Below are 13,801 nucleotides of genomic sequence, written 5' to 3'. Positions count from 1 at the left end.
AACCCAAACAAAATGAGCAAGGAAATAAATCTAGCCCAGAAAGCAAATGTCCTAAACGCCTCACCAAGATAGTGGCTTGATTTTCATAGCAGTGATTTTTTTAATCAACAGAAGTTAAATGTTACTCTTAACATAAACCATGGGCGGAAGCTCCGAGGGCGGCATCAGAACACTTGGTGGCCCTACAGATGGCAAGGGGGTGGGTTTGTGGCGGGGCGGGGAGGGGGTGCGTATGGAGGGGGAGAGTGGAGGGAAGAATGGGGTGGGGAGGAATTGCTAAAATGCACGGAATTGCTCCTGCTTCAAGATGTCAAGACCGAGGGAGCTTGAGCTGTCCTATACCTTTTCCGGGAAGGACAACTGAGGGGGGAAATCATTTTTGATACTTGAATGTCTTCAAACTTCTTTTTACACCCCACGTCTCTGCAGTCAACCCGGTGTGACTATATAGAGTGAAGCACGCTACGCATAATCCGTTTGGGGATTCCGAACCCCAGTGGCTCTGTACGCACCCAGGTCGCTGGAGCAGGAGGTCCCAGACTCCCGCTCCAAGGCTCCGTGGGCGAGCGCCCAGGTGGGGCTGGGCGAGGTGGGGGTTCCCAGCGCCGGCCCCGCGCGCCGCCCTCCCCGCCCCCGCTCCCGCCCCCCGACCCTCGCGCGCGCGGCCTTGTGGGTAACGCGGGGCCGCCAGGTGACAGCTAATGGCGGCGGCCGCCTGAGGCGGGCGGGCGGTAGAGCGGGCGGCAGGAGGCGAGCGGCGAAACCTTCCCGGTCGCCGCTCCCGTCCCGACGGCGGCTTCCCCAAGGCGGCAGGACTCGGCGCGCCATGGACAGGCCGGCGGCGGCGGCAGTGGCGGCGGCGGGCTGCGAGGGCGGCGGGGGCCCGAACCCGGGACCGGCGGGCGGCAGGAGGCCTCCTCGGGCCGCGGGGGGCGCCACCGCCGGCTCCCGGCAGCCCAGCGTGGAGACCCTGGACAGGTAAGCGGGGCCCGGGCTGCCCCGGCCTCCCGCGCCCCGACTCCCGAGGGCCCCGCGCGAGGCCCGCCCGCCCCCTCCCCGCGCGCCGCGCAGGGCCTGGCCGTGGCGGGGTGGGCGGCCCCTCTTCATCCCCTCTGGCCCTCCTCTCCCTCACCCCCCGGAAACCTCAGCGCCCCATCCGGGGGCTGCTGCCCTCGGACCTGCTGCGGGCCGCGCACCTGGCTCACTTCCGCCCCGAGAGCCCCAGCTCCTGGAACCCCGGGAGGGGCTTCGCAGCTGTCAAACCACTTCCCGCGCCGCCACCTGCTGCCCTTGGCGACCGCTTGGCTGTCCCTGCCCAGGCCACCAGTCCTCTTGGGAGGGAGATCCCACCCGAGCTCTCCTCTTTTAGCATCACCTTGCCTCGTGTGGTTTTAAGACCCCAGTTCCGCTGTGGCTGCTTAGGGTCTTTGATGGGGGGTTGGGAGTGAGGACCGGGAGATGGGACCCCGCGGGCGTGGGAGCTGGTGCAGATCGAGGCAAAAATCTGAGATGGAAAACGTCCAAATTGCTCAGGAGGCAAGAAAACAGAACCGTTTACTTTCAGTTCTTCACACTTGGAGGGAACCAGTTTATTGTTTTCATGAAAACACAAGCAAGCCTACTGCTTCTGAGGCAGCTGCAGAACTAAGAGAAATCAGTTAGAAACATAAAGTGACCGTGTCGAACTGGGAGGGGCCACCCCATCCTCCGACGACAAGAGATGGCCTATCGTGTAACCCGGAACATCCAGTTTTCCCACAACTTGGCCATTTCTCTGACACCAGAGTGCACTTTGGCAGCACGCACTGTTGGAATGTAGCTCAGTCAGTTTTACATGCCCATTCCTGCCTGTCTTGGTCATACCATTGTGCCAAACTTTTGGGAGTTTCCAGAAGCACAGAAACAAGAAACATTCCCTTCACTTTTGTTTCTACCTCAGTGTAATTACAATATATTTTAATAAATTAATCACCCAAGTGGTTAGTGTCACTGAAAACCAGTCACAGCTAAGACAGCACTTGAAATGGTGAGGACTTCACTCATCTGCAAATATTCAACCACGCACGAGGTCTGGGCGATTCAGAGAATAGCACAACACGGCTTTTGCTGCCTTACCATTTTGCTAGGCTTACCGTCTAGTGGAGAATACAAACCAACCAACAGTGGAAATCGAATGTGATAAATGAGATAGGTGGTAGAGGCGAACACAGAAGTACTCAGCATGGGCATGCATCAGAATCATTTAAGGAGCCAGAGGAGACCAGAATGTGTCACCCCCAAATATGCCTCATCTTCTGGTTTCCTTCAGAGATTTTGATGATCAGGGAAAGCCTGAGAAAGGTGATATTTGAGTAATGCCCCCAAAGAGGCGAGGGATCCAGCCCTACAGATACCTGGGGGTGATAGTATTCTAGTCAGAGGCCTGTGCAAAGCCCCTGAGGTGAATGTGAGCCAAGTGTTCCTAGATCAGCGAGGAGACTAGGGTCACTAGCAGGGAGGGAGCTAGGGAGAGACAAGTAAGGGATGACGTTAGAGAAGTCGCAGAGCTAGATGGTGGAGAGCCTCAGAGGCCATGGGGAGCCACTGGGGACTTTGTGCAGAGGAGTGACATAATCTGTTGTAGATTTCAGTAGGCGCTCCATGGTGCTATGTGGACAGTAGAGTGAAAGGGGAAGGAGTTGAAGCAGAGACTGGCAGTAGGAGGCTATTGTAGTAAGCCAAGTGAGATGGTGGCTCAGGCCAGAGGGGAGCGGAGGAGGGGAGAAGTGGTCAGATTCTAGATGCAATTTGAAGACCTGCAGGGTAGAGCCAATGGGGTTTGCTGAAGATTGGTTGGTTGGTATGAGAGAAGAATCTGGGAGAATTCCACAATTTTAGCTTGTGGGAAAACTATGTTGCTGAGATGGAGAAGTCTTTCTAAGGTGGAGCAGGGTTAGAAAATAGCAGGCTCTTCGCTCTGGACATATCAATTTTGAGATGCCAATTATATGTCCCAGAATAGATGTCAAAGATATAGTTGGTCTGTCTGAGCCTGGAGTTCAGGGTTGTCTGGGCTGGAGATTCAAACTGGGGAGTCATGGGCTTATAGATGAGGCTTAAATTCATGAGGCAGGTGGAGTTCACAGAAGAATGATGGGGGTCTGGAAAAGGGAATTGGGCTAGGAATAGGGCTGGGTGGATTTTCAAGATACTTACCAGGTAAGAGTGACCCGACATGGGGAGCATTCAGATGTGAGGGGGGAGTGCTGGGTGGACTCCAAGGCAAACCTCAGCTTTCTAGCGTGTGGGGGCCGGATAACTGGCTGTGCTGCGCCCTGAGTTAGGAAACACAGGAGTGGTGTAGGTTGCGGGGCTGAGCGGCTGATGCTGGTTTAGACGGGTTGAATTGGCAGGGTCTCTGGGCCAGACTAGTGGACATGTCTTGTAGGAACATCAGCATTGAGATCAGGAGAGTCCAGGTTGGAGAAACAGAGCTGGGAGCCTCCAGCCTGTAAGTAGTTATTGACACCAGGAGTATAGAGGGCAATTGCACAGACCGCAGAGAAGGGATGGGGGAGGAATCGTGGCCTCCTTTCTCAGTTGTCATCTCAACAAGCTCAGATTCACACTTTTCTTTGAAGAGTGACCTCTAAAATGGAACCTGGCTCTATGGGTGGGACTTGGCCATGTCCCTGGGACTATGGGGCCTTCACTTCTCTTCTGAATACTGTAATTAATAATGAGGAAGCTGTGGTCCTGTAAGAGGGTGTGTCTTGCCAAAGATCATGGAGTTAGCTGGTGACAGAAGCAGGACTCATGTCCAGGCCTCCTGTCTGCTAACCCACTATGTTTCACCGTGTGTAACTACATTGGCCAGGATGCTTCTGGTTGCAGGGGACAGAAACCACAGTTCAATCTAGCTTAAGCCAAATGAGATGCCCCTGGCTCACAGAACTGCTCCAGACAGGAGGAGAGATGGCCACAGGCACAGTTGAGGCCAGGATTGCAAACAGTGTTGTCAGGACTCCCCATCTCTCTCTCTCTCTCTCTCTTTTTTTTCCCCTCACTTTTTAATCACTGTGAGTTCCTTAAGATGGTGGGGGTGGGGTGGGGTGGGGAGTGGCCTCCAGCAGCTCTGGATGCAGATCCATGTATTTCAGGATCCAAGAGGAAAGTCTGGGATTGGCTGGTCCTAGGTAACTCACCTACAAGTGGGAGCAGGTGGAGGAAGGGGTCAACCTTCTTCTCCGCTTTCCCCCACAGAAGCCTGTGTTGTGGGGAAGGGCAGTTCCCAAAGTAAAGAGGAGGGTCCTTATCAGAAGAAGGGGGAAGGCGTGCTGGGCAGGCAGGTGGTAATAACAGGTCACATTCATGCTCAGCAGTTGGGTTTCTGCAGTTTCTTCCTGTATTTGCAACTGGTGGGTGCTGACAGAAAAAGGCATTATGACAAGAAAAGTATGATATATGCGGGAATGAAAGTGACTTAACCTTTAAAAAGGAAACAAATTTTTCCCTTTTCCTTCCTTCTCCCCGTCAGGTCGAAATTGTGGTATATAGATTCCTGGCATGTGATAGGAATTTCTGCTCATTCAGTATTTTCAACCATACAGATAACCTCTGGTCTGTTTTGATCAGAGACTGCAATTTGGATCACTAGCACAGAACTTCAGTTTTCTTTATTTTACTATTTGGGTCATTTTCCATATTGCCTGGGGATTCCAGGTGTTTCTGTCCTTCAGATACGCGAGTGTGGGTTTAATTAGTGATGCGATTTTTTTTTAAAGGCCTGAAACATTCTTTACAGTGAAAGGTACCTGCAAGGTAAACTTTTGTCAATGTTTTTAGCCCTCTAGCTTGATTTCTTAGTGTTTTGCCAAATTGTGAGAGGAATCCGGCCTCTGGGGGCAATTGTTAAATCTCTCACTGTGCTAGTTGGCTTATGTGGTCTTTTAGGTCAGGTGAGTACAGCCCGACCACTTGCCAGTCGTGTGACCTTGGGCAAAACTGGACCTTAATTTTTTCGTCTGTAAAATGGGTCACTGTGAGGCTGGGCAAGGCTACATGTGTGAAAATGCTTTGATGCCTCAGAGCTCTGTGGGAGTGAAAGATGACATTTTCTTTGCATTGCTGTTTTCATATAAAGCGGTTGGCTCGCATCCGTGCTGCCGGCTTCAGTGCAGTGAGTCAGTCACTATTGGTTGTTCCATGTCCTGTTGAGGACAGCCACTTTCTCATAGGGCATGTCACCTCTGTGCCTCGATTTTCTCTCCTCAAAGACAAGTCAGCTAGTCCTTGTTCTGCCTTCTCATCACACCATGGTTGTGAGGCTTTGATATAATAAAAACCATCTGTGCTTGTAATCCCTTTGGGAGGCCAAGGCGGGCGGATCATCTGAGGTCAGAAGTTTGAGACCAGCCTGGCCAACATGGTGAAAACCCGTCTCTACTAAAAATACAAAAATTAGCCAGGCATGGTGGCACACGCCTGTAATCCTAGCTACTAGGGAGGCTGAGGCAGGAGAATTGCTTGAACCCAGAAGGGCAAAGGTTGCAGTGAGCCGAGATCGCACTGCTGCACTCCAGCCTGGGTGACAGAGCAAAACTCTGTCTCAAAAAAATAAATAAATAAAAAATAAAAACCATTTGTAAGTTGTCAAAGCACTTATAGAAGTGTAAGGTATTGTTAGTACTACACAGAGAACATCATTTTTCTAGGCTGTAATTTATAAATCTCATGATCAGCTTTACTTTTCTGAGTTACTTTGCTTCACTCAAAAGTACACTATTTTCTAGATTTAAAACTACCAACATGAAATTGATTGAACGTTTCACATATTTCTCCCGGCTGGGTGTGGTAGCTCATGCCTGTAATCCTAGCACTTTGGGAGGCTAAGGCGGGTGGATCACTTGAGCCCAGGAATTCGAGACTAGCCTGGGAAACATGGCAAAACCCTGTCTACACACACACGCGCGCGCGCACACACACACACACACACACACACACACACAAGCCGGGCCTGGTGGCATGTGCCTGTAGTCCCAGCTACATAGGAGGCTGAGGTGGGAGGATCACTTGAACCTGGGAGGTTGCAGTGAGCTAAGATTGCGCCACTGCACTCCAGCCTGGGTGACAGAGTGAGACCCCGTCTCAAAAAAAAAAAAAAAAAAGTATTTCTTCCATATAATTTTAATAGAGTAAAATTCCATTAAATGGTAGAGAATAGTAAGCTTAACTAACACCTAGAATCTTCAACTTTTTTTTTGAGAAAATTGGGTGATTCATTTAAAATTAACCTGGAACCTAATCTTATTTCCTAGTTGTCAGTCGCTATTTCAGTTCTTACATTAAATGTAAAGGTAACCAAAGAGTCTAGTTAGTTCATCTAAAAAAAGAAGTGTTATCATATTTCTATTCAGTGCTAATTTTTTCACTGAGATCCTATGATATAACATTTTGTAATCCATGCTATTTTTTTTAGTCCCACAGGATCACATGTTGAATGGTGTAAACAGCTTATAGCTGCTACAATTTCTAGTCAGATTTCAGGTTCAGTGACATCAGAAAATGTATCCAGAGATTACAAGGTAAGCAACATTGAGTGTGTAATTCATTTTCAGTATGCTAAGTAGCCAAGAAGCTTTGCAGTTTTAATTCAAGTGAGCTGTTGGCCCTTTGATACAACATGGCCATTTGCTCGAGAATAAGGACGAAAGGTTCTCTGTTGTTAGATCTGAAATGTAGAAGAGAAATTTTACCAGTATCCAGTACATGTAGTCATAGTTTTGTAATTGAGAGGAGAAGCTGTCTTTAGATGATGATGATTCTTTTAAAAATCAAGTTCCATTTTATAATAATAAATGCATATAGCTTCTTTGTTAGTATTGTGAGTTTCAGAAAATATCTTGATGTACAATACTTCCCTAACTTCACAATTTTTTTATTTATGTATTATCCGTGAGTATTCAGCATTAACATGTGATACTAGAATGTATACAAACCCTTCCAGAATCCCAAAAGAATATTGTATGGGCAGCCTCATTTTTCAGTCCTTACTGAAGTGAAAATCTCTTTTTTGTTTATTTTAAAAGTTAGATTCCCTGCTTATTCTAAATTTAAGTGATAAGCTCCTTGTCAGCAGAGACTAGGGCAGTTTTACTCACCACTGGCTTCCCAGGCACAATCCTGGAGCATAATAGTTGCTCAATAAATATTGAATCAATTAACAAATCAAAAAAATCGCTTGCTCCATCTTTGTTAAGGCTGAAGACTAACTTCGTTTTAATGTCAATAAACTATTAATAGGTACATTAAATGAAATCACATTTATATTTCAGTAGTGATGTTTGCCTAAATTGAGGTTTCTGTTTATTAGTAGTCATTTTTGCCTGCTAGTAAGAGATGATTGATTTCTCACAAGTGTGTGTAAAATGCATTTGGTATCCCAGACTACCATTAGTTAATAGTCTCTCAAAATCATGGTCCTTGCCAGACATCAAATCTTACAAATATCAAGAATTATAGTAAAGATCCTAATTAATTCTTAATAGGTACTCCTCGTTTAGGAGCTTTATCTTCAGTTCCTCTTTAGAGCTCATAGGGTAATAACAAGTGCAGAAACAGGCTCAGGAGGCCAACTAATTGCGATTTGGCTATGGTGCTGTCTCTTGCTTCATCCAAACTGGCAGATGCTATTGATTATGCCTACCAGAGGAAGGCATAGCTGTGGATTAGCAGAAATTGGATAATCTGCCCAGCTAGAAGAGCGACAGTGTGTTTCTTAATCATTTTTCCTGCTATCTGGTGTTCATGTTTGCCCATAAAAGAGCAGCGGGGGCTCCTGGACCTTAAAACCTGGTGGGGCAAACACGCTGTCTCCAGGTGAGAGAAGCATTTGCTGCATCACTGATGCGTGAATGGCTGGTCACTGAGCAGCTGCGGATCGCATCAGTTCCAGTTGCCCTATTGCCTGCACCTTAGCTGAGAAACTGCCCGCTGAGTAGAGAGACTTAAGAACCCATATTAGCAGAGAATAGCTCTCACACTTCGGGGTGATTTTCTTTACGGACAATTATGAGTTAACTGTAATGTTTTCATTAAGGTTGAATAGTTGTTAGTGTTGTGTGTGTCCTATAAAAGATTGAATGTCGACTGTGTGCATAGCTTTCTAACATTGCATGAATAGATCAGACTGAATCTGTACTTTAACATGAAGCAACTAAGTTTTTTCAATCTTAGTCTATTTACAAATTTTGTGTAGCAGAATTAGCTCATGTTGGAATGGTTGAACAGATGGTATTCAGAAAAAATAAGGCTTTCTTTCTTTTGGAAATTAAATTTTAAGTTCCTACATCAGATCATAGCTAAAGTCTTTGATGAATTATTGTAAGGGAGCATGTTTTATAATTGTCTTTGTCATATTTGCCCTGTAGCCAAATCTGAAAAGTTGGTGTTAAATTTATAATTCAGGGGTCGTTACACTTTCTTCAAGGAGAGGTTTTTTTTTCACATAATAAATACATAAAATATTTCTAAACCACAAGGATAATTGTACATGCTCCCTATAAAGTAGTTCTTAAAATCAGGGTGACCAAAATGGGCCTTTGGGACCTCTCTGGCATAGGAGCTGTTGCATGGGGTTGACCCTGAAGATCCAGATAAAGTTCCTTGAGGATTTAAGTTGCAGTCATCAGTTGATATTTGAAATTATCTGTTGTGTAAATGTCTTATTTGAAATACACACTTAATTTGGGGGCTAATTTATTGTAGATTAAACTCAACATCAGTAATTAAATGGGAGCAGATGTTTATATGGAGCAGAGCGCTTGGCATCTTATTTGAAATGCTGATTGTCTTCGAGTTGTAACAGGCTGTCGAGAATGGTTCTATGTCATCATCATCATCATCAACCCTCTAACACATATAGGCTCTGTGGTTTTGTAATGCTTTTTGACATGTCATCCATTTAAGCCTTAAAACAACCTAGTGAACCTGGGTGTGGTGGCCTGTAGTCTCAGCTACTTGGAAGGCTAAGATGGGAGGATCACTTGAGTCCAGGAGTTCAAGGCTGCAGTGTGCTGTGATCACACTTGTGAAAAGCCAATGCACTCTAGCCTAGACAACATAGAGAGATCTTGCTTCTTTAAAAAAGTCCATTGAGGTAACTACTATTACAATCATCATTTAATGGATGAGGAAACCGAGGCCTAGAGAGATGAAATGACTTGCTTAGGGTGATACAGTTAGACTTCGGATTTGAACTCAAGTCATCCTATTGAAAAGCTAGAGTGATTTTAAGATTTTGTCCCACCCCCATTCCCATCCACTGCTTTTCATTCTTTTTTTTTCTTCTTTTTCTTCTTTTTTTTTTTTTAATAGAGATGGGGTCTTACTACGTTGCCCAGGCTGGTCTTGAACTCCTGGGCTCAAGCAATCCTCCCATCTCGGCCTCCCAAAGTGCTGGGATTACAGGTGTGAGCCACCACACCCAGCCTCATCCACTGTTTTTCAAAATGTGACCCTTGGGTCTTCCCAAGACAGCATTCTTTGGAGCACCTGTAAAAATGCAGCTTCCCGGGCTCCATCCCAGATTTACTGAATCAGAGTCTCTGAGGGAGGGAAACAAGTGTCTCATATATTTCTTATGCATGATAAAATCTGAAAACCTAGGCTTCCTGAGTTTCTATCTGTTGAAATTGGTGATGGGACCCTGCATTTCTGGTATATTACTAGGAATCTGAATAATTAGCAACTCAGATATTGGAGAATAATTATTTTATTATTTACTCATATCATAAATTGTCAGTCAGCCCAGGGTCAGCTCATCTAAAGTACAGTAAGAATATCGCTGGTATCACATGACGTGAGTTTAGATGGTATGTCCATGGACGTATTTTAGTAGCTATGTAATTATTTTCTTGTGTATTAGAAAAATCAGCACATCAGGCTTGTGATTTAGTGGACGTTATGGCTTAGAGCAGGCAAAGTATTAAAAAGGAATGGATTTTAAATCAATATAAAGATAAATATAAAATTAGTATGGGCAGTTTGCAGATACAGCAAGCCAAACTTGTTGAGGTGGTATGTGAAATGGCAAGTTTGGCAAGCATTGTCCCAGCTGAAAGAGTAGATAGCTATTATACTGAATTGTGTGGCAGCTAAATTAATAAATGCCTGATTTAATACCGAGTCATCCTGAAGATTGGCCTGTTAATTAAGACTATTAGACAAAATGTAATAAAATATTTGTTTTGCTTGTCCCCTCTCCACTACCAACTCAATTGCTTTCATTTTTACTAGGCTAACAAATGGTAAAAAATCTCTCTTGAATTTGTCAGAAATTTTAAGAACAAAATTTGAATGTAATCTTCTGTAGATTAGATGAAATAATACAGTTACAAATGGAAACATTTTTAGGAACTATTAGTAGAAGTGACATCGTTGATCACAGCTTCCATTGTTTGGAAAGTAGGACTAGGCTATGAAAAGAGAACATGATGGAGTAGTACAAACAATAATGGTTAGCTTGTGACCTTGTATAGTCTCTGAGGCTCAGTTTCCTTTTCTGGAAGGATAAAGGGGCTTGTATTAGATTATTCACCTCTAAATGCCTTTCTTGCTAGAACATTATTCAATTGTGTTCAAAAGAATTTGATCTGGGCCAGCTTTATGAAAATTAGAATGCTATAGTTTTAATATGATCATCTTCCTTCCTCTTGCTTCATCATTATCATCAGCTCTTCTCTCTTCTCCTTCCCTCACCCACACACACACAGTAGCTATATCTCTTCTCTAAACATTCCGAAGAAAAATGAGAAAATGGAGATGGTCTTATACTAAGTTTAATCATTGGATAGGATAGTACAGTAATTACATTTGAAGGGAAGTCGAAGGCAGAGTATAGGAAAGACTTCATTATGCTTGAGCTGGGTCTTGGTTAACATTTCTTAAATTGGGCCCTGGTCTATGAAAAGGGAAGCTTTAGCATGAACCTTCAAAATCTACTTCTGTAATCTATAGCCTGGCCTTGTGACTTATAAATCAGAGGTTGCAAACTCAGATGCCTTCTTGGAACAGTTCACAAATCTAGGCAGACATGGAGGAGTGCTGTAGAGAACTGGAGAATACAGAAGGCCCACCTAACAGCAATTAAATTTTTTTAAAAAACCATAGGCCTCCAGTTTTGTAACCACTGTAATAGATAGAAGAGTGCTGCTATCCTATCATGGTTTTTGTGGGAAATAATTATTTCTTAAAAATGTTAAGATTTAGACTTCTGTTTCTGGAAAAAATTGAGCAAATATGGTTTTCTCTTATTCTTCATACTAAGTACAACTAAAAACCTTGGACATTATCTACAAAATAAACATAAGAATACTCTGAAAGGTAGAAAAGGCAGACTAGCTAGGGACCACAAGACCCAAGGAATGACATGGTTGTGAGTTTCCTGGGTTTGTTTTTGCCACGTATGTCCCAGACTCATTGCTGAAGAAACCAGTGAGTCAGAAATGCCAACAGGCGCAGATAAGAAAAGCCTACTCTGTCTAGCCAGAGGACCAGGAAAGGGGCACCTAGCAAAAAGAAAACACACTAACTACTCTACTCCAGCCAAACACCACAGAAAAAAATTATGACAACAAAGCCAGTTGGGAGAGCCTGGTTTCCACCCTTGCCAGGCTATAATGAGGCATACCAACTCCCTGGAGTGGTGGTGGTATCAGGGGAGACCTAGTGAAGAGTCATGACTTTCACTGTCATCTATTGGTAGGCAGGTTGCCCCTTCTACTGTGGTGTCAGTAGAGGCCGTTATCAAGGGCAACAACGAGGCACCCCTTTTTCTCTCAGCCAGGGAGGTTTCTGTGGAAGCCTAGCTGGGAGCTAGAACTCTCACCCCTGCTCAGCAGTAATGAGGAGCCCTCCACTCTGCAGTGTCAGTGGAGGCTGAGTACGGAACCTGGAGTCCTACCCCTACCTAGAAGTAATGAAGTAGTGCCCCTCTTCTGTTGGAGCAGTGTCAGAGAAAGCCAGCTTAAACAGAGGGTTTGAATAAGATCCAGAGTCTTAAAACATAATGCCCCAAATGTGCAGATTTTAATGAAAAATCACTTGTTATACTAAAAATGAGGAAGATCTCAAACTGAATGAAAAAAGAGAATCAACAGATGTCAAAACTGAGATGATAGAGATGTTACATTTTAAAGAAGTCATCATAAAATTGCTTCAATAAGCAATTACAGATATGCTTGAAACAAACAATGAAAAAAAAAATACAGAAGTTTCCACAAAGAAATATAAGAGACAAAGAAGAACCAGATGGAAATTTTAAAACTAGAAAATACAATAAATGAAATAAACTCAAAGGATAGGTTCAACACCATAATAGAGAGGACAGACGAAAAGAATCTGTGAACTTGAAAATTGAACAATAGAAATGACCCAATTTGAATAACAGAGATAAATGAACAGAGCCTCAGGGAATTGTGGGACTATAACAAAAGATCTAACACTGATGTCATCAGAGTCCCAAAGGAGAGAGAGGGGATGGGGCTGAAAAAGCACCTGAAGAAGTAATGGCTGGAAGCTCCCCAAATTTGGCAAAACACATAAGCCTACAAATTCAAGAAGCTGAGTGAATCCCAAATGAGAGAAATCCCTTCAAATTCACACAAAGACACATTATAGTCAAATTTCTGAAAACTGAAAACAAAGAAAAAAATATTGAAAGTAGTAAGAGAAATAACACTTTACCTATAAGGAAAATTAATTCTAATGACACTGGATTTCTCATCAGAAACCATGAAGGTCAGAAGGAAGTGGCACAACATTTTCAAGTGCTGAAAGAAAAAAGTCAACCATGTAAAAATATGCTACAGGAATGAAGAGGAAATCAAGACATTTTCAGATGAAGGAAAACTGGAAGAGAAGTTGTCACTAGCATACCTATCCTAAAAGAATGGCTAAAGAAAGTTCTCTGAACAGAAAGGAAACAATAAAAGGAGGAATCCTGAGACCCCAGGAAGGAAGAAAGAACACAGTAAGCAAAACAACCTCCCAAATCTAATAAGTGAGTTTAGCGAGGTCACAGGATACAAGACAATATAGATATAAGATTAATATACAAAAGTCAGTTGCATTTCTATGTACTAGCAACACGTGGGGACCAAAATTTAAAACACAGTGCCATTTACATTAGTATTATAACAATGAAATACTTAGGTATTGTCTTAGTCCATTTTCTGCTGCTGTAACAGAATGCCACAGACTGGGTAATTTATAAAGAAAATAAATTTTTTACTTTCAGTTCTAGAGGCTGGGAAGTCCAAGTTTGAGGGGTGAGCATCTGGTCAGGGCCTTCCTGCTGCATCATGACATGGCAGGAGACATCACATGGCAAGATAGAGCAAATCTGCTAGCTCAGATCTGTCTTCTTATAAAGTCACCAGTCCCATCATGGAAGCCCTACCTGATGACTATATCTAATCCCAATTACTTTCCAAAGGCCCTACCTTCAGTCAACATGAATTTGGGGATTCAGTTTCCAATACATGAAATTTAGGGTACATGTTCAAACCCTTACAGTGGCTGTACCATTTTACATTCCCTCCAACAGTACACAAAGGTTCTAATTTCTTGATGTTCTTGCCAACAGTTGTTATTTGTGATGTTTGTGGTTTTTGTTGTTGCTGTTGAGACGTAGGAGTTTTTTAAATATGTTCTGGGTATTAATACCTTGCCAGAGATGTGATTTGCAAATATTTTCTTATGAAATTTTGGGAATGTATTCCAACGATAGCAAGTATAAATCTAATAAGACATGAACAGGACT

The 13,801-nt window shown here is 43.9% G+C and overlaps 1 protein-coding gene across 8 annotated transcripts in view; it reads left to right on the top strand.

Moving 5' to 3' along the window:
• Positions 1 to 692: 692 nt before the first annotated feature.
• The window catches only part of MTMR1 (myotubularin related protein 1), a 76,085-nt gene continuing 62,976 nt past the window's right edge, over positions 693 to 13,801 (top strand). For 7 of the 8 annotated variants that reach the window (XM_032757784.2, XM_032757780.2, XM_058441583.1 and 4 more), the window contains exons 1-2: positions 693 to 978; positions 6,458 to 6,563. In XM_032757784.2, the coding sequence (XP_032613675.1) occupies positions 827 to 978; positions 6,458 to 6,563 (258 nt within the window). In that variant the 5' untranslated portion in view covers positions 693 to 826. Of the gene's footprint in view, positions 979 to 6,257; positions 6,564 to 13,801 lie in introns of those variants that run through there. The other variant, XM_058441584.1, reaches the window with a different exon arrangement.

This window comes from Hylobates moloch, unplaced genomic scaffold (genome assembly GCF_009828535.3).
Source record: "Hylobates moloch isolate HMO894 unplaced genomic scaffold, HMol_V3 SCAFFOLD_7, whole genome shotgun sequence".
NCBI lineage: Eukaryota > Metazoa > Chordata > Mammalia > Primates > Hylobatidae > Hylobates > Hylobates moloch.
Note: the sequence above shows the minus strand (reverse complement) of the source record. Positions and strands in the feature narration are given on the sequence as shown.